Raw genomic sequence first — 27,148 nt, 5'->3', positions numbered from 1 at the left:
AGTTTTTTTCGGCCTCCCTTATGTCAGCTTTAAACCTTTATAATTATCAAATGTGTTAGGAGCATCAACTTGGCAACATTCATTGCTAAAAACAGAATTTTTTTAACCTTTTTTTTTTTTTTTACACCTAATGGCTTGTATGCCCTTTGTACTATATGAGCAATTTATGAATGATGATTATAAAGTGGCAGCCAAAGATCTTTTTCATTCATACACTTGTCGATCAATGAAAAAAATTCAAAGTGTTTGTATTATCTGCCTGAGTTCCCATTGAGAGGCTTTGGCACTGCCGGTGTTATCATGTGGTAAAGGCTCCTCCTCCTGCTGCCCTGCTTAATCCCTGACATCCTTTTAATACCGAGGCAGACTAGACACTGCTGTAGTTTAACCGAGTTCCGTGATCCGAACATCAAACTGAGACCAGGTGAGCAGTTTGGATGGGTTGAGAGCGTCAGGGGTCTGAAACACCCGCGGAGAAGTCGATTTATTCTAACGTATTGTCTGTGTGCTCTGTTGTGGCTCATTTTAAATGTTACACTAATTTACATGAGCTTGATGGACAAGAGTTGCCTCGTTTCACGCGACACCGTGTTTGCCTCCTCGCACGAAGCCCAATTTCTTAATTTTTAAAATGGCACTGGTTTGATTATGATTTCACTAAGAGGGTGTTCCCAAGTTTACTACATTTGTGTGTAGCTTGAGGAATGGAGGGAAACCAGTTTCAGGAGTCACTTCAAAACCCGGAAATTAAAGCCCTGTTGTGCGAACAACAAATGCATGCCTTGACTTTGCTGGCTGTTTGCAGGTGTAAAGTTTCTGTCCTCCATCGTTTGCATCGCTCTGTATTCCAGATGTCGTCCTCTGAGGATACAGAAGATACTCTAACGCCTGTGGATTTTATCCAGCTGCAGGAATACATGCAATGTAAGTTTCACTTTTCTTTTACTACTGTACTTAGAAATGGCAGTATAGGTTAAACATAGTGTATACATGTGTGCATACGTGTATACAGTTACAATTATTATATATACACCACCACAACACATTTTATTAATGCAGGAGTTGAAATGTTATTGAGCATACTGTTTTGTGAGTTCTGATTGAAAATCACAGCAAATTGGTCCATGCCGAGTTAAATGGTATCAGAGTAAATGCTAAATTGCATCAACTTTATTGAAGGAGCAACAAACATACCGTCAAAGGCTTTGGAAAAAATATAATGTGTAACTGGTATTTTAGTTTTGGGGAGGATAATGCTTGAATGGATAACTACACGCATATTTCCCTTTATTACAACAGGAGCCAAAGGCAGATTAGGTGCGTGATGTAATGTGTGCACAAACAAGGATGAGCATCCAAGCAATGCACGTGTGATACATATGGAGATTGCATGCACTTTATTATTATTTTTATTTTTATTTTTTGGCAGACAGCACATTAAAGGTGAAAGATGTTATCGGGGAGTTTGAGAGTGGAGGTCGGCTGGCCCAGCACAGCTCTGGAGAGGTCAGTTATGCAGAAGCACCAATGAAAACACCCCTCATGGTTTACCCTTGCATGCTCTTCCATAGTGAGATCACATACTGTAATTCAACACGACAGATGTTATGTAAAAAAAACAAAAACAAAAACGTGTCATTGTAAAAGGGTCAAAAGCTTGAATACTTATCAAGCCTGAGGGTTGAAATGATTAGCTAATTTAAGTTTTAATTTAAGTTATTTAATCATTTGTTGCGGCTTCATTAGCAGCATGAGCAATGAAAGGGAATCAATTTGGATTACATGACACTTCTAAAGACTCTTGCGTATTATTGTTGCCACTCCGTGTCATGACACCTTTGTTTGATTTCTTTGTACAGTATGTGGATGCAGAAGGATTCAGCCTGTTCCTCAAGACCTACCTTGAGGTCGACGACTTTCCTGCGGATTTCTGCCAGCGCCTTTTCCGTTACTTCCAAAATGTCGAGCAGGAAGGGTCCACGACAACAACCCAGGCCAAGGGTAAATAAGTTGATGCCGAGTGCACCTGCAGACTACTTATCTGCATCTCTGCGCGTCACTTCACAAAACGTTGAACAGCTAAAGATTTTTTTTAAATTGTCACATTATTCCAATTTCAATATTCCTAAAATTCACACCCTAAGCCGTGATTGGTTGCCCTGAGTAACTGTGATGTAATTTTCAGTTCAGCGAGCAAGTGACAAAATGGCCGTCCCTAGAGATGAATAAAAAAGGGGTCGATTTTGTTACTTAATTCATGTTCCCCAAATGCAATATTAATAAGAATACAATTTTTAGACTAGCGGGGCCACATAATATATATTGTTGTAAAAAAAATGTTTGACTTGACTTTCCCTTTAATTAAGATCGATTTCTTGCTTGTTATGTTTTTTTTGTTGTTTTGTTAGTTTTTTCAGGAGGAGTGTTTCTCCGTGACATGTCCTGTTACTTCTCAGTGCTGGAAGAAGGGCAGCCACGGGAGAAGCTGGAATGTTAGTTAGCTTCTAAATGTTTTGTGACATGTCCATTGTGACTCAGTTGACATTTTATTTCCATGAGAGAGAGACATTGAGAATGTGTAAAATCATGTTTTTCGTTTGTGTTTTCAGTTACTTTCAAACTTTATGACAAAGATGGTAATGGACACCTGGATAGCTCTGTAAGTCTCTCCGATTAGCATGATGATGTGCTATACAAACGCTGTTCCAATGAATGGACAGTTTCCAAGAAATACGGATGGGTTCTTTTGTTTCTCCATCAGGAAGTGGATCGGATCATCACACAGATGATGCGAGCGGCTGATTACCTCGGCTGGGATGTGGCTGAGCTCAGAACTGTAGGAACACAGTATACTGTATATGTATTTATTTAGGATAAAAGTTTGGAAAATGGATCGATGAATGGACGGATTTCTGGAGATTCCGATTTTTTGTTTTTTAATTGTTGGACACTTTTGACAACTTTTTAAGGTAGACTCTACAGTGGTGCCTTGAGATAGATAAGTTGCTCCCTGAGCATGATCGTTAACTCAAAACATTCATAACTCAAATCACTTTTCATCATTAACAGTGTTGGAATTCTATTTATCGAACCCCGCCTCAAAACTCACTTGTATTCTTTGGCATTTGACTCAGCATGACTCAGATATGTTCTTGGTTTTAATGTTCGGTGCTTTCTACCGTCTTTTTGTACCGTCCGATTTGTTGCTTTACTGTTGTATATGTTAGTTGCTCCATGTACAGCACTTTGTATGCAGCGATGGCTGTCTGAAAGTGCTCTATAAATACAGTTGAGTTGAGTTATCTGTTCCAACCCCGCCCTCAAGAACAGGAAAAAATGTTGTAATATGTGTTTATGTGTTATGAATAAATAAATTAGTAGTGTATAATACTGTACTTTGGGAAATATAGAGTAAGAACATAATTAAATAGAATTTAAAGTATCATTCAGACAATTGGATACACTTTGAGACGATCGCAACATTTGAGGGTACGACACCAGTCAAAATCTATTGACTCAAACATACTATTTTTGTGCGCGTGTGTGTGTGTGTGTGTGTGTGTGTGTGCAGGTGCTGAAGGACATGATGACAGCAATTGACGTGGATTCCAGCGGTACTGTCACACTGGAGGAATGGCTGAAAGGAGGCATGAACAATGTGCCTTTACTTGTTCTGCTTGGACTGAAGGTAAAACGGTTCCCCCTGTGTGTTTTTTTTATTTATTTTTATTTTTTAAAGCAACGGCGCTCCCTTATGTTTTTGCCTCCCCACCCACAGGTGCCGCAAAGGGATGGGCAGCATATTTGGAGATTGAAGAATTTTAACAAACCGGCCTACTGTTGTGTGTGTAAGAGCATGCTGCTCGGCCTCAGGAAGCAAGGACTCTGCTGCAGCCGTAAGAGCAAAAAGTCACTGCAAGGGATCAGTTTTGGGGATTGTCAATCTGATGTGTATTGTGTGTTATTATAAATTTGTTTCTGCACAGTCAAAGTTATTAATATTTTATATATTTCAGTTACTTTGGGTAGTGGGGCAAAACCTAATTTCTGTTCGGGTCTTGAGCTATTGATATGTCGGACAGTGTTGAAAAAAAATGCTTTTAAAAAAAAAATGGTTGTCATATTCTCTCCATCAGGTTGCAAGTATACTGCCCATAGTCACTGTTCCAACAAGAATGTTGAGCCCTGTGCTCCCACCTTTGTCAAATCTAAACAGGAACTGAGGGTGAGGAACCTGCCAATGATTCCGTTTCTTGCACTTTTGGTTTTCTTTGAAATATCATTTGTTAGGAAAAGTGAGTTCAAAGATCTCTTGTGAGAAGTTGAATATGATTCAAATTCTGAAACTAACTGAATAGATGCTGCTGACATGATTTGAATACTGAAGCGAAACCAACCCAATTTTTATCATATTTGCGGGCAGAAAAACACACTCATATGACTACAAACCTGATTTAAAAGAGTGGCGAACTGTAATCAATCTTTCTAAACATCAACTTTTGTCTTAGGTGCCGTCTCACGACTGGGTCAGATCGGACCGCAGCTCCAAGTGTCAAGTTTGCTCGAAGAAAATTAAAACCTTAGCTGGAAGACGATGTGTGTGGTGCCAGCAGATGGTGAGAAGAACTTGACTCAAAGCTTTCATATAACGAGAATTAATTACTTAGGACAGCTACAATATCGCGGCCCGATAGTCCAGTGGTTAGCGCGTCAGGATCACAGTGCAGAGGTACCGGCTCCAATTCCAGCTCCGGCCTCCCTGTGTGGAGTTTGCATGTTCTCCCCGTGCCTGCGTGGGTTTTCTCTGGGTACTCCGGTTTCCTCCCACCTTCCAAAAACATGCATGGCAGGCTGATTGAACACTCTTAATTGTCCCTAGGTGTGAGTGTGAGCGTGGATTGTTGTTCATCTGCGTGTGCCCTACAACTGGCTGGCAACCATTTCATAGTGTCCCTCACCTACTGCCTGAAGACGGCTGGAATAGGCTCCAGCACCCCCCCCCCCCCCCCTGCGACCCTTGTGAGGATAAAGCGGATCGGAAAATGGATGGATGGATGAACTACAACATGTTAATATGACTCTGTTTTTGTTTAAGCGCCACGATGAGTGCATCTACACTGGACTATCCACCTGCAACTGTGGTCCACTGAAAGATCATATACTCCCACCATGGGCCATATATGCTCACTCCAAGGTAGAACGCCATACGGGTACTCTGCCGTGTTGTATCTCTTCATCGTAAAGTTCCTTGTTTGTAATGTGCTTCCCCAGAAACAGGACACCAATCTATTAAACGTGACCCCCGATGGCAACATCTTACAGGTACTTGCATTGTCTTGATTGCTCACTGCCGTTTTCTGTGACAAACATGACCCGCACGTATTACATTTGGTTGACATTTACAGCCATGTAATAATGCGTACAAAGAATAAACAAAGGAGTCGATGAAAGCATATACAAATGGTGAGCCATATTCAAAGCATCCTTCCTGTATAATGATGGACAAAGCATTTTCCCTCAGACTGTCCCAATTCCTGACATTCACCCACTGCTGGTGTTCGTAAATCCAAAAAGTGGAGGAAACCAGGGTGAAAGGTGAGTTAACATTTGGTACCTTACATTAGGTGCGAATGAGATCCTAGTGGTTCTCAACCTGGGTTCGATCGAACCCCAGGGGTTCGGTGAATCGGTCTCAGGGGTTCGATGGAGCCTCTGTCATGGAAGTTAAGACACACCCGACTCAAAAAGTCAATTAGTTATGACACGCCCGCTGCAGATGATCACATTACATCGCTTGTCCAATCAGTGCTGCGAGAAATTTAGTTCGCTCAGTCGTCGTGTGACTGTCGTGATGGTACGTCGTGTGATTTTTTTATTTTATTTATTTCGAGCATTTTAATACATCCTAACTATGTCGAGCAAAAAAAGAAAGTAGTCGGACGAATCTGTACAACATGGATTCACATGCATCACGCAACGTGATGGGACTCGGCGTCCTAGCCGCATGATTTGTCATGCCAAGTTGAGCAACTCAAAACTGAATGAACACTTATTGAATCATATTTTTATGTTTCATTAATGAAGGGTTTGTTGAATGTGCATATGCACTGGTTGGGTTCGGTACCTCTAACAAGGTTAAGAAACACTGACATAGACAGTGGCGAAGATTCAGCTTTTATGGCATTAATAAAAGAGAAGCGCAGTACAGTATTGTTATATGTTACATTGAAGAGCCCCAGAAAATAAAAATTCATAAATGCATGGTGAAATTTACTTTATTTTTTTTTAATCAAGCAAAGTGTCCTGCATACCCAACTATACCTTAATTTGCTTGAAAAATATAATATTCCCCAAGGCACATTTCCCACAGGATATAGAACATAAAACAATGACGAAAAAAAAAATTCCACAGATGGGCCAACTTGAAGTTTATTTTGAGAGCATTACAACAGTCAAGTGGCACCAATTTCATGGAGTGGCCCTTAAACACTCTTCATCATATCTTGCATTGCAAAACAAGCAAAGCAGTCACGAATGAATTTCTTCATTTTCTTGTCTGCGCTTCCTCTTCAGAGTTCTCTGTAAATTTCAGTACCTGCTGAATCCACGCCAAGTGTACAACCTTTCAAATGGAGGTCCTTCCCCTGGGTAAGGCACTTCAGCCACACTTCACCTTAACTCTTGAGTATACTTTTCTCAACAAGAACCCTTTTTCTCTTTTAGGCTCCATTTCTTCCGCAATCTTTCCGACTACAGGATCTTGGCGTGTGGAGGAGATGGCACTGCCGGGTGGATCTTGGATGCCATCGGTGCAGCAACGTTTGCTTTGGAAGAGGAATCAAATATGTGATAATAAACCGTGTACCTACGTGTGTTTTCAGACAAAGCTGACCTGCGGGTGAATCCTCAAGTAGCGATTTTGCCCTTGGGTACCGGAAATGATCTGGCTCGCTGTCTGCGCTGGGGTGGAGGTAAAAGCATCGCCCTCAGGCAAAGGTTAACGCAGGTGCAATGTGAACTGTGACACATTTTTCCCGCTTCTCTTGTGTCCCCTTGGAAGGCTACGACGGGTCTGACCTGACAGAGATCCTGAAGGAGATTGAGACCAGTGAGCTGATCCAAATGGATCGCTGGAGCATTCAGGTGATACCAAGTGATCCTAAACAAGTGGGAGACCCCGTGCCCCACCAGATCATCAACAACTACTTCTCCGTAGGATCAGTGAGTTACATACTGTCGTGTTGGCTGATTCATGCAGCACTTGAACTTGAAGTGTAATAAACTGATTTTTTTTTCTTGCTGAGCAGGATGCTTCTGTTGCTCATCGTTTCCACTCTATGAGAGAGAAATACCCTCAGAGGTTCAACAGCAGGTCAGGACCCACTGCAACATAATTCATTGGCATCATTTTGGTACCAAAGCAGTGCTTCTGTCTAGATTACGGGTGGGCAACTTAGATCCTCGAGGGCCAAAGTCCATGCATGTTTCATATGTTTCCCTCCTCCAACCCAACGGATTCGAATGAACAGGGTTCATGATCAGGCTTCTGTAAAGCTTGCTGATGAGCTGATCATTTGAATCAGGTGTCTTGGAGGAAGGAGACATCTAAAACGGGCTGGATATGGACTCCTGAGGAACGGACCTGGGCATGTCTTCCCTAGATGAAGGCCCTCAACTCACTTCATTATAGTTCCTTGGTGCCAACATGCCACAAGATGCATCAAACCACTAAATGAAGCTCCTCAATTCACTTTAACATAATTCATTTGTAACAAGATGCCACAAGATGGCACTAAAGCATTACTTTTGGCGAGACGGAGCTCTTGAACTCACTTCAACATAGTTGCTTGGAAACAGGACAACACAAATTGGCACCAAATGACTACTTTGGTTGGGGTGAAGCTTCCCAACTCACATCAACATAGTTCCTTGGCACCAAGATAGTACCAAAGCACTACTTTGGTCTGGATGAAGCTATTGTGCTCACATCAACATAGTTCCTTGGCACCAAGATAGTACCAAAGCACTACTTTTGTCTGGATGAAGCTATTGTGCTCACATCAACATAGTTCCTTGGCTCCAACATGACAAAATTGGCACCAAATCACTACTTTTGTCAAAGTGAAGCTCCTCAACCTACTCCAGCAAAGTTCCTTGGTACCAAGATTGCACCAAAGCACTACTTCCATTGCTTTGTCTTGAGCACAAAACCACAGTATAGGTGTATTTCAGTGAATAACAGAAGATAGGTTAAAAAAAAATCCATGACTTGACGGATCTGCAAGCCACTACACATTCTATTGCATTAAAAAATAGCACCGTTTGTTACACAAATATTCCTAATACACAGTGTTTTCCTCCAATGTTGTGAAGAATGAAAAACAAGCTCTGGTATTTGGAGTTTGCCACATCTGAGACCATAAATTCTTCTTGCAAGAACCTCACGGAGTGTCTCGCCATTGAGGTGAATGTTTCTCTTGCAGTCATGTGACTTTATTCGGCAGCTCCATTCATTTGTTATCACACTCTTTGTTGAATGGATAACAACAGTGCTGTGGGAAACCTCTTGAACTGAGCGGCACGTCTCTCACGTGCATTGCTGTCCTCAACATACCCAGCATCTACGGCGGCTCCAACCTGTGGGGCCAGTCCACTAAGCCTGGTGGTCCACCACGTGAACCACGTGAAGTCATCACTGATCCAGAAGTTCTTAAAACAGTAGCGCAAGGTAGATGTTTTTTTTTTCTTTCTTCTAGTTTATATATTGTTCTAAAACACTCTCACGAGCCTTTTCAATATGATATCTTTGCAGACATGACTGATAGGCGTCTAGAGGTGGTAGGCCTGGAAGGGATGATAGAAATGGGACAGATCTACACTGGGCTGAAGAGCGCCGGGCACAGATTGGCACAGGCTTCCCAAATTATAATCAGGTGGTGTGCTTTTAGCTCTGACAGAACACCTAAACCATTGCTCCAAACTTACAACAATTAATTATCAATGCCACGCTTTCTTCACTCATATAGGACATTCAAAGCAATGCCCATGCAAATTGACGGGGAGCCGTGGTTGCAACCCCCTTGTACAGTAAGTCTGTCTTCAGTCCCTGTACATTGGGTCTCATGATAGAATGTGCAAAATGTGAAGCGTTCATTTTAATAGCCAGCAGGGGCCGACATTGACCTCATTACATCTTCTGTGAAGCAGAGCGTGTCTGCGTACCAAAATATATTCCAGTTCCGAGTGAAAAGAATCATCTCAATACCTTTACAGTAATTGATAAGAACACGAATCATCAAAAAAAAAAAACTAATATACTAAAAAACAAACAAAAAAACCCCGAAGAATTTTCTAAAAAGTTAAAATGTAATGAAAACTAACTAATGAAAAATCCAAAACTATTGGACACGTGCAGAAAGATGATGGAATAGTCCAATGCATGAGAAGCCCAAATGATCATGATAAATTTGGCATTTTGATGTTTTTTTTTAAACTCTTTGAGTTAAGAACAAAACAAGCATAATAACTTTGATTCAAAGTAAACCATCAATCAGGATTAACAAAATGATTTTTGGCACCTGGACATCTCAAAGGCCCCAGGCAATTGTTTCTGATTGCCTAATATTAGGTCCCTCCCTTGGTTAGAACACTACAACATGTATCATTCCAAACAATTTACATTTCTACTCATGACGAGCCACCTGTCGTGTCTTCCTTCATTCCAGATCCACATAACTCACAAGAACCAAGCTAACATGTTAATGGGTCCACCGGCAAAGCCATCCGGTTTCTTCCACCTCAAATAGAAACAATCTTTTTCCACAGAGGGACTCTGGACAACAGGACTCTATTTTATATTTTCACATTCTTTTAGATAGATAGCATTTGGTGTGTGTTTTGTTGCCGAGAATTCCTAAACTGTTACTTTGCACTTGTGTTACTGTACTTGTTCGGATGGATTGATGGTTGTTTTACCTGATTTTAAAGGAGGATTAGAAATATGTTTACATATGTTGTTGTGTTTGTTATATGGCTAAAATAGAAATCTGTAGCAGGGTGTTAGCGTTTCAATGACATGCTTACCTGCACTTGGTGCATTCTAGAAATATATTTATTTCTGCGTTTTAATTGACGGACTGGGTGAAACGGTTAAAAAAAATGTCCTTAATTCAACGTGTTTGAATTCCAGTGTACCTTTAGCTGTTATGCTTCCACTACTGTTAACGTGCCCATTCTTCTTGTCTAGCATAAATTGTACAGCGAGGCCTGTATAGCCTAGTAAACGAATATCAAGATGAATTATGGAATGAGTAACAGTGGATAAGGGGGAAAATCCTTCATTGTTGTTGCTTCATTTATGGTTGATGGCAATTTTACTTGGATATTAAATGCTTAGAAATGCACCCATTTCAACATGTTCGTCTTTTAGTTGGTTCTTGTTCTCAGGGGATGGTTTCAATCAAGTATACCAAATATATCGCAGTACATCTGACGGTACAAAAATCACATTTTCTGAAATGTAACCTGTATCTCTCTTTTTTTTAAAGGCTATATGGAATGCTAAAGGAATATTTATGAACAGTAGATACTGTTGTATTCTGTTTCCTTTGAATATAGCCTGCCAATTGAATATCGAAATGTTTATCTATCCTGGCAGAATTTTGGGAGACATGCTTTGCAGAATGCATGGGTGGAAAAGAGGACTAATCCAGAGTTAGTGAGGAAAGGAAGCATGGAGGAGGATTAAGCCTAAGTAAGCGAGAAGGAAAAGTGAAACTTTACGTGGGCGTTTCAAAACGGAATAGCCTAACTTGGAGCAGACATCGTAAGACGTGCTGAAAATGCAAGTTTACATGTACATATATTTTGGTAAATTATATAAAAATCCATTCTCTCCTATAGATGACAGCGAGTGTCTGGAAATTGTAAATGCCTTAGAGGCAGTTCAATGGACTAAAATGTTTAAATACACATTCCACAGGGACCTACTTCATATTCGTATGTTCCGAAGAAAAACACAATTTCTTTGCACGCCGAATGACCCATCGCACTCTATAGAGAAACTGGATCGCACCTGGGCTTCCCCCGAGAGGATTCGAGTATGCTATGTATTAACTGCGTGGGGCTGATAAGTTATGACTTGAGCGGTATTAGCTGATGCTTCAATTGTTGCTGACATATGGGCATTTACAGCTGTGGCTGTGCCGTCCATCATGCGACTGCTCCAATGATGACAACAATGCAGTACAATACAATGTATCACTTCACAGCTCTTGAATTGGGAGCATCAGTTAGTGCAATGATTTCCGACTGGAGACTATCTCAGCTGATTTTGGGTGATTGGTATGCAGTTGACTGGTCACCAGTTAATCAAAGAGCCAAACAACCATTCACACTCACATTCAAGCAACATTTTGAAGTTGGAATGTTTTGAATCAACCAAGTGAATTACAGGTAAAATCCCCAACATTGAAATTTGGGGATCTATTTTGAAAAAAAAAAAAGTTTTAATATTCATGAGCTGAGAAGTTCAAAGTTGGAACCGTTTGAATCGCTCAAAAAATGCAGAAATTGAGAGGGGAGGAAAAACATTGTTTTTATTTTGAAATAAAAAATATTGCACGAAACAGTTTAATGTTGGAACAGTTTAAATGGGTAAAATTATAGATTGCAGGGGAAAATAATCAAAAAAAATTTTTTTATCTTTGATTTCAAATTTTTGAAATAATTTGCAGTAGGAATAGGGTTAATAGTTTGGAATGTTTTAATTTGGTAAAAAAAAATAAATAAATTTAGAAGTGGAAAACACACCAAACATAGTTTCTCAATTTTATTTTGACATTTTGAGGGAAAAAAACCCTGCAGTAGCGACGAGCTGAACAGTTTATAGTTTGAACAGTTGGAATTGTAAACCCAACATTCATGTATTGGAATGGAAAATAGAAAGCCTACACAAGAATTGCAACCTTGAACCTCAGAATTGTGGGACGGACGTGGTTACCATTATCCCATTGCATTGCTCGATATGAATTGAAGGTAATTGATTTTGTGTTGGAAAATTGCTGCAGCGTCAATTTTGTTGTTGATATTATTGTTGCTGGATTTGTAACGCTTTTTATCATCCAGCATACTTCATGTGGTTCGTATGTGTTATTTTATTTTGACTGTATACAGCGGACTGTTTATTTTATGCATCATAAAAGCTTAAGAAGAAAATTGAAAAAGATCCAGCTGACACGGTTAACGACTCATTCATTTCTTGCAAACAGCGGCTATATTTGTACGCTTTTTCTTTTGTTCTCTACTTATTCTTCTTTACTGACACCCATTAATAGTCCCACGTGAGCAGCAAGTTAGTGGTTTATATTTAGAGCGCGCATGGGCGTTTGCGTCAGTGGAATCCCGCGAATGCGTCACTCAAATGACGTCGGTGGCCACCACCACGTGATTGGCTGCGGACCGGAAACTTGCCCTCCTCTCCTTCCACCGTTTTAGGCACCGTCCCGCCTTGTAGTCTCCACAGCGTGATAAAACGGGCAGCGCGTGGTGCGTCCCGCGTGGATCTGAGTTGATGCGTGTATGTGTGTGAGTGTGTGTGCGCGCGCACTCGCGTAAATGTGAGTGGGCGTGTGCATCAGCCGGGCCTAGTTCAGTCCTTTGGGATACTGTACATGAACAACATCAGAATTTGGATATTTACGTGAATCAGGTCAGTGTTTGATATCTGTCACTTGCAATCATGCTGTTTGCTTCACTTAATCAATATTTTATATCAGTGATAATGACCTGATAAATGGCTGGAAAGGTCCTGCAAAAAAAAAAACCATTGGAAGTACATTTCAGTTGTTTTCTGTTTCAGCTCAACACACTCAGTCAAATCTAGAGATTATTGTGACATATCTGGATGAACTTCGGGTTGTTGAAATCTTATAAGATGATGAAACAATGCTATGCACACAATGCACATTTGTACAGTTTTAGGTAAGCATTTCTACACAGTCTCAACAAAGTTCCAAGGGTGAGTCTAAGCCCTGGTGTTAAACACTGAAAGCCAAGTCTTAACCTTCAAGCCGCACCTTAAAGGTCTCTCGTTGTGGGCCGATTGAACCATCACTTTCCAACAATGTCCTCACAGTGTCCCGAATCGGCCCTCAAAGAGACACCTGTGCAAGTACACACATTCACACGCAAACACACACACACACACACATAAAACACACAGGCATTACCAGGCTTTGCCACCCTTCCCATTTCACATGGCACTGGGCCCTTCTTGTAATACAATCTGCAACACTCCCTGGTTTAGTCCCCGTGAAAGAGGGTTGCCCTCCACTCAAGGTTCCTAAGAACACGACCAGCCAGTAACACAATATCTGACAGCATCTGACGGCTCCGTTGGACCGACGGCTACACTTTCTAAAGAGGGCTGAGATGCCTTGAAGCCAAGGAGAGGGCATAATGGGAAATAGGCATTCAAGGGGATAATAAAGGAAACAGAAGGCGGGTGTGGATTACTGCCGAGAAGGAATACAGCGCAGTCTCTATGGACAAACAATCCGGGATCTTGTTTCAAAACAAAATTTCCCATAAGAAATAATGGAAGCAGAAATAATCTTTTCGAGGGTCCAGTGTCACATTTGTTGAACCGATTGTACAAGTAATGTTTTCAGTAACAAGTTGATACAAGTGTAAAAATAAGCTAGTGAAAGTTAAAGTTCCGCCCTCAAGTGTGAGTTAACAACCCCCCCACCCCTGAAAAAACATCTTTGTTATATTTGTTAAAACAGTCATTATGATTAGATTCGGTGCACCTAAGGGGGCCCAGTCACACCGAGCCCCACCCAACAACTACCCCCCCCACCCAAAATTTTCAAAGTCCAGTAAAATGCGGTTTTCTAGTCACACATCAGACACATGTAAAACAAACAAACAAACAAAAACATCACAGCAGCTCCCAACCAACCACCCAACCCCACCTAAAAATATTTAGGCGGCATCATCCCCTGGACTTGAGGGTAGTACATGATAAATATAATCTGTGAAATAATCAGACGTCTCTGGCCTTGTACCTCTAATTTGATACTCAAAAAACCACTACACTTGAGGACAAACAACCAATCAGAGACGGAAGGCTGGACTTACATATTGTCACTCATTTGTCACACACTCGTGGGAACACTCATCGTAGCCACACTCCCTGTGATCTCAGAAAAAATAAACCTTCCACATTTGAGTTATACTAGCACTCTATTATGAATTAGTTGCTCTTACACTTGGAGTCACCAAGAGGTTGCGGCCGTCTTCTGAAAAGAGCTCAGCAGTGATGGGACATTGTGATTTCCTTGGAATGTTGTAGAAATTATCAAGTGAAAACACAAATGCTTGCAGAGGTTTATAGAAACAAAATGGTTCATGCTGATATTTATTTGGGCCCTACCTTGATACATTTTTAAAAAAATTAGAGACGCAAGTACACTTTATGAGTTGTTTTTTTTGCGCTGATTCTGAATCTGCCCTTGTTTTTTCACCAAGTTTTCATAATAACAACAATAATAGTAATAATAATAATAATAATAATAATAATGAAAACATTTTGATATGTAATTAAGTAATATATTTAGAAATACCTATGAATTTGAGGGTTAGCTTCATCAACAGGTGGAATTTTAAAAAAGTATCATAGCTGTAAATTACACTGCGTGGTAAAAAAAACATTGCGCAACTTTTTGCAGGTCAAACTAAAAAACAAAAAATGAAAATTGCTCAAAAATCTGACGTGAGAGAAAAAAGTAAAACCATTAAAAAAAAACAACGTACAAAATACACTTAGGGTCACATAGAGCCATCTCTGATTCATATTTCATGTTCACCAGTGTAATTAGTGAGAAATGATTAAAATTGTCAGTGGCTTTACACGGATGAATCACATTGTCTCAACGTATGATTAAAGGTCATTTGAGCACATTTTAAATTTAAGAAGTGTGCCACAAACTGCTGGCATTCATCAGTCCCTAAGAAATAACTCACAGTGATCCCCGTCTTATAGTTTTGCTGACGCCTCACGTATCACTGTAACCCATGTACGTTGGCGCCGAACCGCATTTGTGTGATTTAGTGCCAAACTACTCCGATGCGGTAACTAAGATATTTGCGTGGCACACGTGGCAGCCGTTTTGCATTTGTAACATTTTCAAAGCATGACCGAACCTGACTTGTCTTCCACTTGCGCTTTGTTTCACCTGTCCTAACCGATGTCATTGTATGCCCCAGCAATGCCCTGTGTACAAACGCAGCATGTATCCCTGACCCATGACACCCACTTCAGCACCGACTTCTTAAACCCTGACCCGGGTGCCAAACTGGCGATGGACGTCGGTGGCCAGAAGGAACAGCTGTCGACATCGTTGTTACCCAGCATCAATACCTTAGTGGGAAGTGGCTACATTGGGGAGTTTGATGCTTTTTCCTGCAAGATTCCCGCCTCGCCTTCCACGTCTACCGTTTCATTTGGCCACACCTCGGTCGCTGAAAGTCCCGACTGTCAGATGCAGAACCAAGCCTACAAGCTCGATGACCTTCAAGTGTATGGCTGTTACCCAGGCTCATTTACACTCAGCTGCCTTGATGAGACGCTGTCGTCATGCGGCTCCGACTACTACGGCAGCCCAGGGTACCCCGCCGCTTCCCCTCCGACAACAGGCTTTCAGACACTATGTGCACCTGTATGGGATTCCCCTTTCAGCACTTACAATCCAGCCCCCCCAGCTGATAAGCCAGCCTCCTTTTTCCACTTTAGCCCCACGCCGGAGCAGCACTCTCCCGTGCTGCCTCACCAGGATGCTCAGCTTGGTCAGGACGAGCCTTTTTTTATGTCCCCTCAGCAGCAAGTGTCTTCGCTCCATTGCCCCGTCATGTCCATGGAGCATGGCGCCAGGCTCGTCGAGGGGTCTCCCAAAATCCACAACCCGGCTTTGAGCGAGGGCCGCTGCGCCGTGTGCGGAGACAACGCATCCTGTCAGCACTACGGTGTCCGGACGTGTGAAGGCTGCAAAGGTTTCTTCAAAGTGAGTGGATGGAAGGCACTGACGATTGCATTTTGTTCTTATTCTGAGACATACAAACAGAAATTTATATCTTTGATATCACATTTTAACATAATCAGCGCTACACAGGACACAACTCACTTCAGATCAAGCGGCACTTTTAGTGAGCAATCTTCCAAAAAGAAGCTTCAAGTTGTTTATTGCCACTCCCAGTTTATGTTTATCATCACTAATCATGAAAGAAAGGGAGTGACTAGTTGTGTATTTAACCACATAGCTTTGCCGTAATCCAGCCTGTTTACCTTTATGCGAACAAACAATGCCAGCAAACAACATACAATGCCATATGCATATATTTGAACACACACGGTGGAGCAAACACATGTAGACAGACAGCGAAACAATACTCACAAGCATATTTTTATCCTCTCAAGAAAAAAAAACCCAACTGATATTTTGACAGTTTTTCTGAGGCAGTGCGCACAAGAAGGAATAGCACAATATCCACTAAATTGAAGCAAACAATGTGGCAGAAAAGATGTTTAATACTTTTTCATTTTCCTTTTTATATACTCTAAATTGACCCATTTAATTATGCCATTATGGATTACAGTGTTGTCAAACTCATTGGTCGCAGGCCGCACCATAGTTATGATTTCCTTCGGTGGGTGACTGTGAACCCAAATAAATGTTTGATTGCCTCATATCACATCCACACAAAAATTGATGAATAACTACTTTTGAAATCAAAGGCCAGTAAAAATTTCTAATTTGTTTAAAAAGGGGGACTGGGAAACAAAGAAGGCTTGCAATATCTCAACGTTGTCAAAAGTAAAGACAATTTGCAATTTTCTAGCATGAAACATGAAGTCGATGCACATAATTTGCTTTCGTGGGCCACATAAAATGATGCAGCACGCCGGATCAGGCCCCTGGCCTTGATTTTGACACCTGTTTATTTTAGATATGAAATACCATCAAAGCTAAAAGGAAATGATCATTCCAACAAAGAAAATACAACAATTCATACATTTTTATTGACTAACGTGATTTTCATTTGTTGTATTGGAAAAAAAAATCACACAATTCATCTTTCATTGTTAGGCTTGCAAAGTCCATTCTGGTAACCAAATATGGTTCCTTGCCCAATAAAGGACTACTATAGCTACTGTAATTTTAGCATGACAAACAATACAGCTGTGGTGATATTATCCCCCCCCCCCTCCTCTCTCCCTCCCCCACTGCTTTGATTGACAGCGAACTGTGCAGAAAAATGCCAAATATGTTTGCTTGGCCAATAAAGACTGTCCAGTGGACAAGAGGAGGAGGAACCGCTGCCAGTTCTGTCGTTTCCAGAAATGTCTTACAGTGGGAATGGTCAAAGAAGGTAAGGTAACGTCAGCCTCACTTGGAGTTTTCACTGACTTACGCATGATGATGGCTAAACTATGGTTTGTAATAACAATCTTATGAAACCAAAGCTCGGCATGAAAGACGCATACATGTTAGTGGAGATTTACAATGCCAGCTGCAGAAAGAAATGGATATACTATAGCAGCTGTCCCCCCCCCCCCCCCCCCCCATTCCCCAAGTGTGTAGCGCAGCCATGTGAAGGACACAAGCGTGCACTTGAAAGTCTTCCTCTCATCTTTGCTGTCCCTAGTTGTTCGAACTGACAGCCTGAAAGGTCGCCGAGGCCGTCTGCCATCCAAACCGAAGACGGTGGCTGAGGCTTCCTCCACCACCCCCCCCAGTGTCAACATCATTTCCTTGCTAGTACGCGCACATTTAGACTCCAATCCGACCATCGGCAAGCTTGACTACTCCAAAGTAAGTGCTCACGCCCTTGCTAGTTTGCGTTCATCTTCGTTTTTCTGCGCTTTCACCATTTTTTTTTCAGTCATTTACATTGCACCAAGGATGTCCATGTTTAATTCTGGAGACAAGTCACACAATGATGGACACAATATTAACCCTTTCATGCACCTGTGACCCGATAACATGATAAGCCTCCCACTGAAAGGGTTGAAATGCCTGAAGCCCCTGTTTGTGGAATGTAGGGGTTAGGGTTGGGTGACGGTTATTGTTAGGGTTAGGTTCATAGGTTTTTGCGTTTTGATTTCTTCCAGTTTTCATTGCAACATGGAAGATGGCGGCTGACATTTCTTAATGGTCGGCAATGTGAACGTCTCACTTGTCTGCATAACCGCATACCAAAGTGTCCTGTCTGTTTCTAAAAACGTACTGCAGCAAGGCGTTGAGAATTTTGCTCCAATGTGACTGAACAACGAGATGCTGGTTGATGGGGTGGCAGCAGAGTGTCAGCATGTGCCAGCATGTGCCTTGGCGATAAAGTGCTCAAAAATACCACCCAGTGAATATCCTTTTTTTTTTTTTTGCCTCATCTTATTGCAACAGATTAGCTCGGCCCCTCGGCCATCACGGTAAAATAAAATATGCAAATGAGTGAATAAAGTATTGCTCGCCTCCTCTTGCTCCTCAGTACCAGGAGACGGTGGACAAGGTTTCGGAGAAGGAGGACGCTGGTGACGTTCAGCAGTTCTATGACCTATTGACTGGATCATTGGAAGTCATAAAAACCTGGGCGGAAACGATCCCAGGATTCTCCGACTTTTGCACAGAGGACCAGCAGTTACTTCTTGAATCTGCCTTTGTTGAGCTGTTCATCCTACGCCTGGCATACAGGTTAGCTGCATTTCAAAATGAATTGTATGTGCGCCACTACGCCTATTTGTAATAATACTAGAGCGGAACGATTAATTGAATTCAGACCGATCATGCAGTGGTTGTAGATTGCGGTTTTCAAATTACAAAGACGCCATGCTTCAAATGTCATCACCTCCCACTCACCCACCTCTCTCACACACTTTCGTGGGGCATACGTCAATAGATAGTGTCATTTACGTTTCCTGTCATGGAACACGGTCCATAAGTCATTGTTTAACATACTATCCACAGTTATGATTTCTTGAAATTAAATGCACACATACCGACCTTGACCAACACACTCATAATACAAGTAAGGACCAAATACAGTAAATGACACTTTAGCTGAGCTTGATCTACTGGATCGTTTGTTTTTCTTTTCACTTTGTTTGCTTTGGTCACTTTCCGTTTCTGACTTTATAGCTAGCAGCCAGTCGGAATGATCAATTGTCACCAATGGCCGACACCATTTTTTCGCAATCGATCTGGCAAAAACTGCTCACCAATTAACGGCTCGTTCATTCAAGTCACATCGAAGAAGGCTGCTCTTCATATGCACAAACATAACTGATAAACGTCATCAGATCGCAATTCTTGAAGAGTTTCTAGACAGAAATGATAAACACTTAGATTCATTTTTGTACCAGCACTTCACCCCAAAAAGTACAAAATACATGAATATGCATATCCACTTGATGGAAGGAACTTATGTTGCCAATAAATAACGCCAACCAGCTAAACAATCATTGTCACAAAAATCTCATGCGGAAAGAGTACCGGACAGAAAAAAACAATTTCCAAAAAGAATCTTTTCCGTTCTCATTTCCGACACACGATAATCGCCTATGAAATCGCAATCGTAACAACGAGGAGAAAAATGACGTTATTTTTCCAAAGCATTCAGCTCTACTTAAATCAGTATCTCAAGCCATTCCAACAACTTAACATTTTTCCAGGTCAAATCCCGTGAAGCACAAATTGATCTTCTGCAATGGCATGGTCCTCCACCGACAGCAGTGTGTTCGTAGTTTTGGGGACTGGATCGACTCCATCATGGATTTCTCCCAGAGCCTTCATCGAATGAACTTAGACGTCTCCCTGTTCGCGTGCCTTTCGGCACTCGTCATCATTACCGGTACGGCCGTTTGTTTCCTTCTCACGGTCAACCACAGTGCATCGGTTACATGCTCGGACCGCGTTTCTCATTGAGTGACTCACTCGTCTTTGACTCTTAGATCGACACGGCCTCAAAGAACCCAAACGTGTTGAAGACTTCCAGAGCAACCTCATCTCATCGTTAAGGGAGCACGCCAGTGGAAACAGATCGGAAACAAGCCGAACCCAGCCCAATTATCTCTCTCGGCTTCTGGGTAAGCTCCCGGAGCTGAGGACTCTTTGCACACAGGGCCTGCAGCGCATCTTCTACCTAAAACTGGAGAACCTCGTCCCCCCTCCGCCTATCGTGGACAAAATCTTTATGGATACCCTCCCATTCTGAATCCAAACGCGCACAGGAGAAGGAACGCACCTTACGTTATTTTTGTGGTTTTGCTGGTGCTAAAAAGCACTTGACTTGTCACCAAATAATGGGGACCCTCTCTACAGTGCCGGTCTTCAATCATGCATGCGGGATTTTTAAAGATTGGCACCCCATGGAACCATTAGCGGTGTAAAACAGCACCAAGCACTCTGAAGAACCACCTCTGTGTGTATTGTTGTCTATTGAAATGTCTTCATGTTGCATTATGCACCATGCTATCCGTTCGGGTGCTACAAAGCGACCCGAAACTGATATTAGTGGTCATATATTTTGAGCGTGCATTTGTAAAAGGACTTTATTGCTGTGCTAAATGTGTAAATGTTGCCATGCTATGCAACTCAAAACAATGTTGGCTATGCAGTGTCGATGATGAACCAAACACGCAAATCTCTTTTTCCTGCCTGTCGGTCCCACTGGAAACAAGACAAGTCATGTGTTGGAAGGTTAAAATGGACATTGTGCAAAAGGGGTTTGAAAAGGGAGACACAACGGTAATTGCGGAAGGGCCAAAGATGACACCTGTTATGATAAAACATAGTTTAGTCATGATCCTTATGGCTGTAATTGACAGACGGTGTTCCGCCATTACTTTATTGTTGCAGTTTCCGACATCTTTTCAAGCTGATGCTGGCAGGCTTCCAGTCTACACTCATACAAACACACACGTATTCAATTGAACCCTTTCATGCACCCTGTAACCTGATAACATGATAAGCTGTCCATTGTAGTCACCGCTGTCCCTCAAAGGGTTAAAAAAAAGTGCCTTGCAAAAAACTCCTCAACCCTCTCGCTGAGCTCGTGTGACTCAATGTCAATGTCATTTCGAATATCACAAACGAGACGATGACAAACTTGAATTTGAAAAAGCTTTTGATAAAAAGTGCCTGAAGCATCTGTCAATAGAGTTCTAAAAAAGTAGTAGTACATGCAGTAAGATGTGAACATTGCACAGAGTGAGCGTATCAAGTAAGGCGAGGTTGTTGTTGTTTTTGTTTTTTTTACCACGGGATCACGTGAATGAATTTCTACAAATGAATCAGAAATTCAAATGACGTTTTCAAGCCATTTTATAATTCGAATCGGAGAATTTTGCGGAGTTAGACATTTCTTTTATTGACTTCTTGTTCTTTAGTCCAGCGGTCCCCGATCTTTTTTGCCCCCACGGACCGGTTTAATGTCAGACAATATTTTCCGGGACCGGCCTTTATGGCGTGATGGATAAATACAACAAAATTATATAATATGACCTCCATGAAAACTGTGGTATTTTCGAAACAAAATCAGAAAAAACACGAATCATGACATGAGGAACGTCGCTCTGGTTGCTATGGTAACATTTAAACGTGCCTTCAAAATAAGATACACCGCATATAATGCAGAGTGGGCTTGGTGTGCGGGAATCTCCCGTTGAGATAAATCCGTATTTTAAGTAGGCCTCCTGATACTGTCTATTAAATGTAGCCTTCTTTTACGTGAAAGTCATAGGCTCCTCTTCTGTCTCCTGGCTGGGCCTTTTCCCCTTCCCAAAGACGTTTGTTTTTTACTTATTTTGCTAGCTCCTGGGTTTCATTTTAGCGGTAAGCTATCACATGACCGAGAAGCGCGCCTGTGACAGAGTGACATACTGTAGACGAATGTAACATAGGATCCGGTAACTTTTCAAAATAAAACATCCTTTGGATTCGGATACAAATAAAACGGAGGTGATGTAAGTTATTTGACCGGTACCGGTCCGCGGCCCGGGGCTTGGGGGCCGCTGCCTTAGCATACCAAAATGAACACTGACCAGTTTGTGTCTGATCATGTCTCGCACATTCTTCTGTTGTGTGTTTCTTTCTCATTATTTCCCCCTTGAAGTCAGCCACGCTAATATCTTATAAAATGTCACCAGGATGTTAGGAGAAACTGTGCACAGCCGAGATCTCTACAAACAATGTGCAACCCAGAGAGATACAATAGATTTAATTCTCCATTCAGGGGATAGGGAGATTTTCATGATGCGAAAGTGTTCACATGGAGTATATTTGAGAATCAATTCTGAAAATGTTTTGCTTTTATTTTGCGGTTTGAATGTAAAATGAGCGTTTGTAAAATGAGCGTCTCAAAGGCACCTAATATTGATTCACCTGTGCACAATTTAGAGTCCTGATTTACTTGCTCGTTTTGGGAAATGTGGGAGGAAGCCGGAGGAAAAACCACACAAGCAGAATTTGCAAACCCCACACACGTGGGCCTGAGCTGAGATTCAAACCTCCCGTCTGTGAGGAACAGCAGTTAAAGGAAACCAGTTTTCACATTGACTGACTTAGACATTAGATTTGCACTGACATAAAACCTACAGCGATCTACGAAATGTTATCAAGCTGGCCAAGTCAATAAAACATTTTCCTCCCCTACCAGAGGAAGAAGTCATGGTTCCGCTGTCCTCATCTACCCGATACTTGATCCTTCTGTACACCGAGATATAGTTGTCTGAGCTTTGCTGCTGGCAGACTGCATGGAAACAAGAGCAGAACCCTTTTGATTTTCTTTTTTTTTTTTGCCCCTCAAAAGTGCCATTCGGATTTGTCGTCTGCCGCTCAACTTTAATAATAAATATCTCAGGATTTTATAAGCGCAGGAGGGCCGGTTGCCCATTTTGTAAGTAGGCTTTTGTTATTTCAACATCCATCTCACACAGCAACAGGATTTAAGATTCGAATAATGTTCACAACAATTACTCATTATATTTCATGTAGACGACACTAACATTTACCGCCCACATTATTGATCACAGATTGCAGTTTGCTTTTAATGGTATTGCATTAACCCACATCTATTTCATTCGCTACAATTCAGATTCAAACTTCAAATACTGTAGTAGTAGCTTATTGTTGGTCAACGAAACAATTTTTTTTTTTCTTGTCACTTGAATTCACACCGAAGGGGCATGAGACAGCTTTGTGTTGACAAAACTCAAACATTTACATGCATTGCTCTGTTTTAAATAGAAAATACTTTTGTAGTCACTACAGCGGTGGGCCAATGTGCAGGAGTATCCCGACATCCCACACGACTCGCTCGATGATTATTATCTTTAGATTTATTTCGGATGATTTAGCGAAGCGAATCCCATAAATGCGCACGGAGTATTTGCGTGTGTTTGAGGGAGAGGCTGACAATGTTGTCGCAGTGGGAAGAAAGCTAATAGGTTTGCTTGTGAGGATGTTGCACCTGTCGTTTATTGACGGACTGAGCTGCAAATAACTTTGGGAAGCTGCTTTGTATTCCGTGGGGCCATCGCCGCCTTGGAATTATTCCTCTTTCATTTCCAGTTATGTCAAACCTACAAACGTGCATGTTCTACTGGCATGGCATGTTGATTAATAGACTCATATATTTGTACGTATATAATGGCGCTCGTCAGTTTGCAGCGTGGGTGTGTTATTGAGTGTGGAAAACCCTCTGTGAGTTTATTTATAGCCGGCCATTGTTGAGCCCATAGAAACGTCCGTAATTTGATCTGGGCTTTTTCACCGAGAGAGTCTGCTGATAAATGACTTGGCAGACGTCAATAGTCACGCCAATTCCCCCCTCCCCCACATCACCAACTAAAGCTCTTTTGCTCCCCGACGTATTAACTTCTAAGTGAATTATCATTCTCCGGTGGAGGATTGGTTGCTGGGGATCTGTTTGCACCTCGCCTATTATATGTCTGTTGTTGTTGTGTCTTTGGTGTAAATCTACGAGTTTGACAGTGATGCACTTGACTGGTGTTATTTTCTACTCTTGCTTTTGCATTTTCCAGGACGATCACCATCTTGCGAAGCAAGCCATTCACGAAACATTAAATTTCAAGTTAATCTGCAGTGAATTTATGTCCGAATCGACAACAAACCTCACTTGAGGACAATCAGCAAAGATCATGATGACAATGTAAAAGTGTTAATTAGATAATAAGGCAATATATGAAGAAACAAATATTGTATACTAATGTCCAACTGTTCAGAGTTACCCAAAAATTGGCCTTCCAATGTTCAGTTCTTGTACATTATTGCCCTGTCGCTGTTAATTAAACATAACAGGTTACATAATCCGCCTTGATAGAATTGAAGGCTATTTATGCCATTTAAAATAGAAGAGTAAGGAGCTGAGACGGGATCATTCCCACATTTTGCCATGTAGACGTGCACAGTACCTTCATAAAGTTCCCTTTTATATTCTTAAGGAGCACAAACAGCCCAGGCTTTGGCATTGTGGTTCAAAAGAAGTCGCTCATAATTATGTCTCATCACAATGACCTAGTATCTTGTAATTCTGACTTATCGCTTAATTGTTACTTACTATTTCACAATTATGGCTTGGAATTTGCATCTCTTAATTATGAGATCGTAAAAATTTCTTTTGAAAATGGGAAATATGGATACATTAATATTGCAAGCTACCCTTTTTTTTAAACTCTTTATGTTTTTTTTTCATTGTCTATTAAAACACATTGTGTCTATTTTTGTCATATATATGTATATATATAAAACACATGTTAATTGTTTATTTATTTCTAGTTACATTTAATATAGAGAAGATTATTCTCCCCATGGCAAAAATTCCATTTTCACTCTGTTGTTTGGAGTTTTGTGCTTACGTTATGAAATTGTGTGGAACTGATCGGTAAGAATATATAAATTAAAGACAAAAATGATGAACGCCAATTGTAATGCAGTGTATGTAGATAGCCCGTTAAAAAAAAAGAAGAAGGCTTTTTCCAAATTGTAATGTCACTGCTGCTCGAGAAGCACAGAGAGAGATAAAAAGGATATCTGTTTCTGTGTGTGTTCGTGTGCGCTTCTCACTATGTTGGAAACTTCTCTCTGCTCAGCCAAAAAACATGAGAATGCTACGATTATAAAATGAGATTGACAGGACAGATCGTGTTTCACTGGCAGATGATGGTTCCTGGTCCAGAAGTTATTCACAGCAAAGCTCCCCCCCTACCACCACTAATACACACGTACACACTCTTCAGAGAGCCCCCAACACAAGGATCAAGTGCAATGCAAGGGTGGCAGAGTGCATATGTGTGAAAGGAAGGAGTTCAAGGTCAGAACAAACACATGGCGTACAAATCAGCAAACTCAGTTGGTGGTCTGAGGGATAAGCTCATCAAATACCTGCAGAAATCCAAAATGAAAAGGCTCTCCTCAAAATGGATTTCAAATGTGTTTCACCGATATGTGCCATGTGTATCTCGACCACATTGACATACCTCTTCAGAGCAACGCTTTCTGTTTCTTCTCCTCGAGTGGTGTTGGAAGCGACAACGTGTCAAACAAGTCCGTGGAAACAAGAGCGGCTGTTAAAAATAGCGGCGCAAATATTTTCTGTCAAAAGTCTTCACACGAGCAGCCGTGTGAATTTGCATTATGCATTCGCACCGGCTTGTTCACCAGCATCTGTGCACCTTAGTCTTATGTTACTTGGGCTTGTACATGTGGAGTGAGTAGGTGAAAGTCTACTGCCTCCACAGCTATCAGATGCTAACCGCATTATCCACCGCTGACACCTATTGAGTGCATCGTTTTTTTTAAAAAAACATACTGTATAGAATAGATATTTTCATTTTTATTGCCATGTGCGGTATCTTGTATATGTTAGCAACCTGACACACATGATGGTGTTACACGCGTAACAAGAGGACAGTATTTTAAGAGAGATATTAATAGAGATTGTCTGGCAAAGAGCAGGGACTTTCAAAATAAAACTTGAAACTTGACTGGTTGGTCACATCGACTTTCAGCATGAGTAAAATACACTGAGCGTGAACTATGTAACAGAAACAACTGAAACTAATCTTTTTAAAGAAGCATAGTCGGCAATAAATAGCCTTTGAGATCCTTTTTTCAAGTTCAGCTCAATGTTTTTCCGGAGCAAAAAAAAAAAAAAAAAGAAAAAGTATGTTTGAGGACGTTTTGTATTCAATGCAGTTTTCAGTGCAATGATACTGCATTAATAGAGAATTAATAGAGATTGTCTGTCAAAGAGCAGGGACTTTCAAAATAAAACTTGAAACTTGACTGGTTGGTCACATCGACTTTCAGCATGAGTAAAATACACTGAGCGTGAACTATGTAACAGAAACAACTGAAACTAATCTTTTTAAAGAAGCATAGTCGGCAATAAATAGCCTTTGAGATCCTTTTTTCAAGTTCAGCTCAATGTTTTTCCGGAGCAAAAAAAAAAAAAAAAAGAAAAAGTATGTTTGAGGACGTTTTGTATTCAATGCAGTTTTCAGTGCAATGATACTAAGCCACAAAGTAACAGTTTAATTGATTCACTTCCGGCCATTTTAAGGTATTTTGACATTTTCAAGAACCACTAGATATTGTGTTAAATGAATCTCCCAAATGAAAGAATAGTCCCCCTCCTGTTGATCTTTTTTAATCAGTGGTAGGAAAAAAAACAACAACATTGCACAAAATGGAGCCGTTTGTCCCAGTGGACTCACATACTGGGCTGATCTCATATCCAAAATGGGATATCGATGTAATTTAATTGTGGTTGCTTCCAGGTTTGAAATTGTGGAGCGGTATCAGACGCTCAACCGACCCATCCCTGTTGAAAAAAAACGTAGTTGACAAGTACACTCGTCACTGGCAGTGAATTAAATGCCCCCCTCCCCCGATGCAATAAAATTGCTCACATCAGAAGTTGATTCCTCTCGCAACAATTTGTACTCATTGTCATAGAAGTAATCTAACATCATGGGGGACCACTAATAAATATGAATGTGCGGGCATGCTGGAGACAATCACACATCATAATTTTCAAACAAATATACAGAGATCCATTGATCATTTCCCCT

General features: G+C 41.2%; 2 protein-coding genes across 5 annotated transcripts; both read left to right on the top strand.

Moving 5' to 3' along the window:
• Positions 1–295: 295 nt before the first annotated feature.
• dgkab (diacylglycerol kinase, alpha b) lies at positions 296–10,413 on the top strand. Of its 4 annotated transcripts, none has more exons than XM_086118074.1 (24): positions 296–424; positions 852–924; positions 1,430–1,506; positions 1,860–2,001; positions 2,409–2,492; positions 2,610–2,659; positions 2,762–2,836; positions 3,572–3,688; positions 3,779–3,896; positions 4,137–4,225; positions 4,509–4,616; positions 5,096–5,194; positions 5,272–5,322; positions 5,522–5,595; positions 6,574–6,648; positions 6,724–6,809; positions 6,882–6,971; positions 7,061–7,221; positions 7,308–7,372; positions 8,374–8,464; positions 8,551–8,728; positions 8,813–8,933; positions 9,027–9,087; positions 9,726–10,413. In XM_086118074.1, exons 2-24 carry the CDS (start codon positions 852–854, stop codon positions 9,804–9,806), a joined length of 2,166 nt encoding a protein of 721 aa, XP_085974200.1. In that variant the 5' UTR covers positions 296–424; the 3' UTR covers positions 9,807–10,413. The 4 variants fall into 4 exon arrangements, with proteins under 4 accessions (XP_085974200.1, XP_085974199.1, XP_085974197.1 ...); XM_086118073.1 differs by having other exon boundaries at positions 315–424; positions 806–924; XM_086118071.1 differs by lacking the exon at positions 296–424 and having other exon boundaries at positions 774–924.
• A 2,126-nt stretch (positions 10,414–12,539) lies between these two features.
• On the top strand, positions 12,540–25,150 carry LOC147201240 (putative nuclear hormone receptor HR38). Its single transcript, XM_086118495.1, has 7 exons — positions 12,540–12,709; positions 15,271–16,064; positions 17,301–17,430; positions 17,707–17,873; positions 18,547–18,749; positions 19,727–19,905; positions 20,006–25,150. Exons 2-7 carry the CDS (start codon positions 15,273–15,275, stop codon positions 20,266–20,268), a joined length of 1,734 nt encoding a protein of 577 aa, XP_085974621.1. The 5' UTR covers positions 12,540–12,709; positions 15,271–15,272; the 3' UTR covers positions 20,269–25,150.
• The last annotated feature ends 1,998 nt before the right edge of the window (positions 25,151–27,148 follow it).

Source organism: Hippocampus guttulatus, chromosome 8 (genome assembly GCF_054856545.1).
Source record: "Hippocampus guttulatus isolate MCC_2025c chromosome 8, RoL_Hgut_1.0, whole genome shotgun sequence".
In the NCBI taxonomy this organism is placed as follows: domain Eukaryota; kingdom Metazoa; phylum Chordata; class Actinopteri; order Syngnathiformes; family Syngnathidae; genus Hippocampus; species Hippocampus guttulatus.
This window is presented reverse-complemented; position numbering and strand designations above follow the sequence as displayed.

What these genes read in the sequence shown, in the direction of transcription:
- dgkab (XM_086118071.1), top strand. Translation starts at nt 774, where the DNA reads ATGCATGCCTTGACTTTGCTGGCTGTTTGCAGGTGTAAAGTTTCTGTC. An exon ending in CTGTCTGCGCTGGGGTGGAG is followed by an intron (nt 6,972 to 7,060) that starts GTAAAAGCATCG and finishes TCCCCTTGGAAG; the next exon opens with GCTACGACGGGTCTGACCTG. An exon ending in ACTACTTCTCCGTAGGATCA is followed by an intron (nt 7,222 to 7,307) that starts GTGAGTTACATA and finishes CTTGCTGAGCAG; the next exon opens with GATGCTTCTGTTGCTCATCG.
- LOC147201240 (XM_086118495.1), top strand. Translation starts at nt 15,273, where the DNA reads ATGCCCTGTGTACAAACGCAGCATGTATCCCTGACCCATGACACCCAC. An exon ending in GCAAGCTTGACTACTCCAAA is followed by an intron (nt 17,874 to 18,546) that starts GTAAGTGCTCAC and finishes CTTGCTCCTCAG; the next exon opens with TACCAGGAGACGGTGGACAA. An exon ending in GGCACTCGTCATCATTACCG is followed by an intron (nt 19,906 to 20,005) that starts GTACGGCCGTTT and finishes TTTGACTCTTAG; the next exon opens with ATCGACACGGCCTCAAAGAA.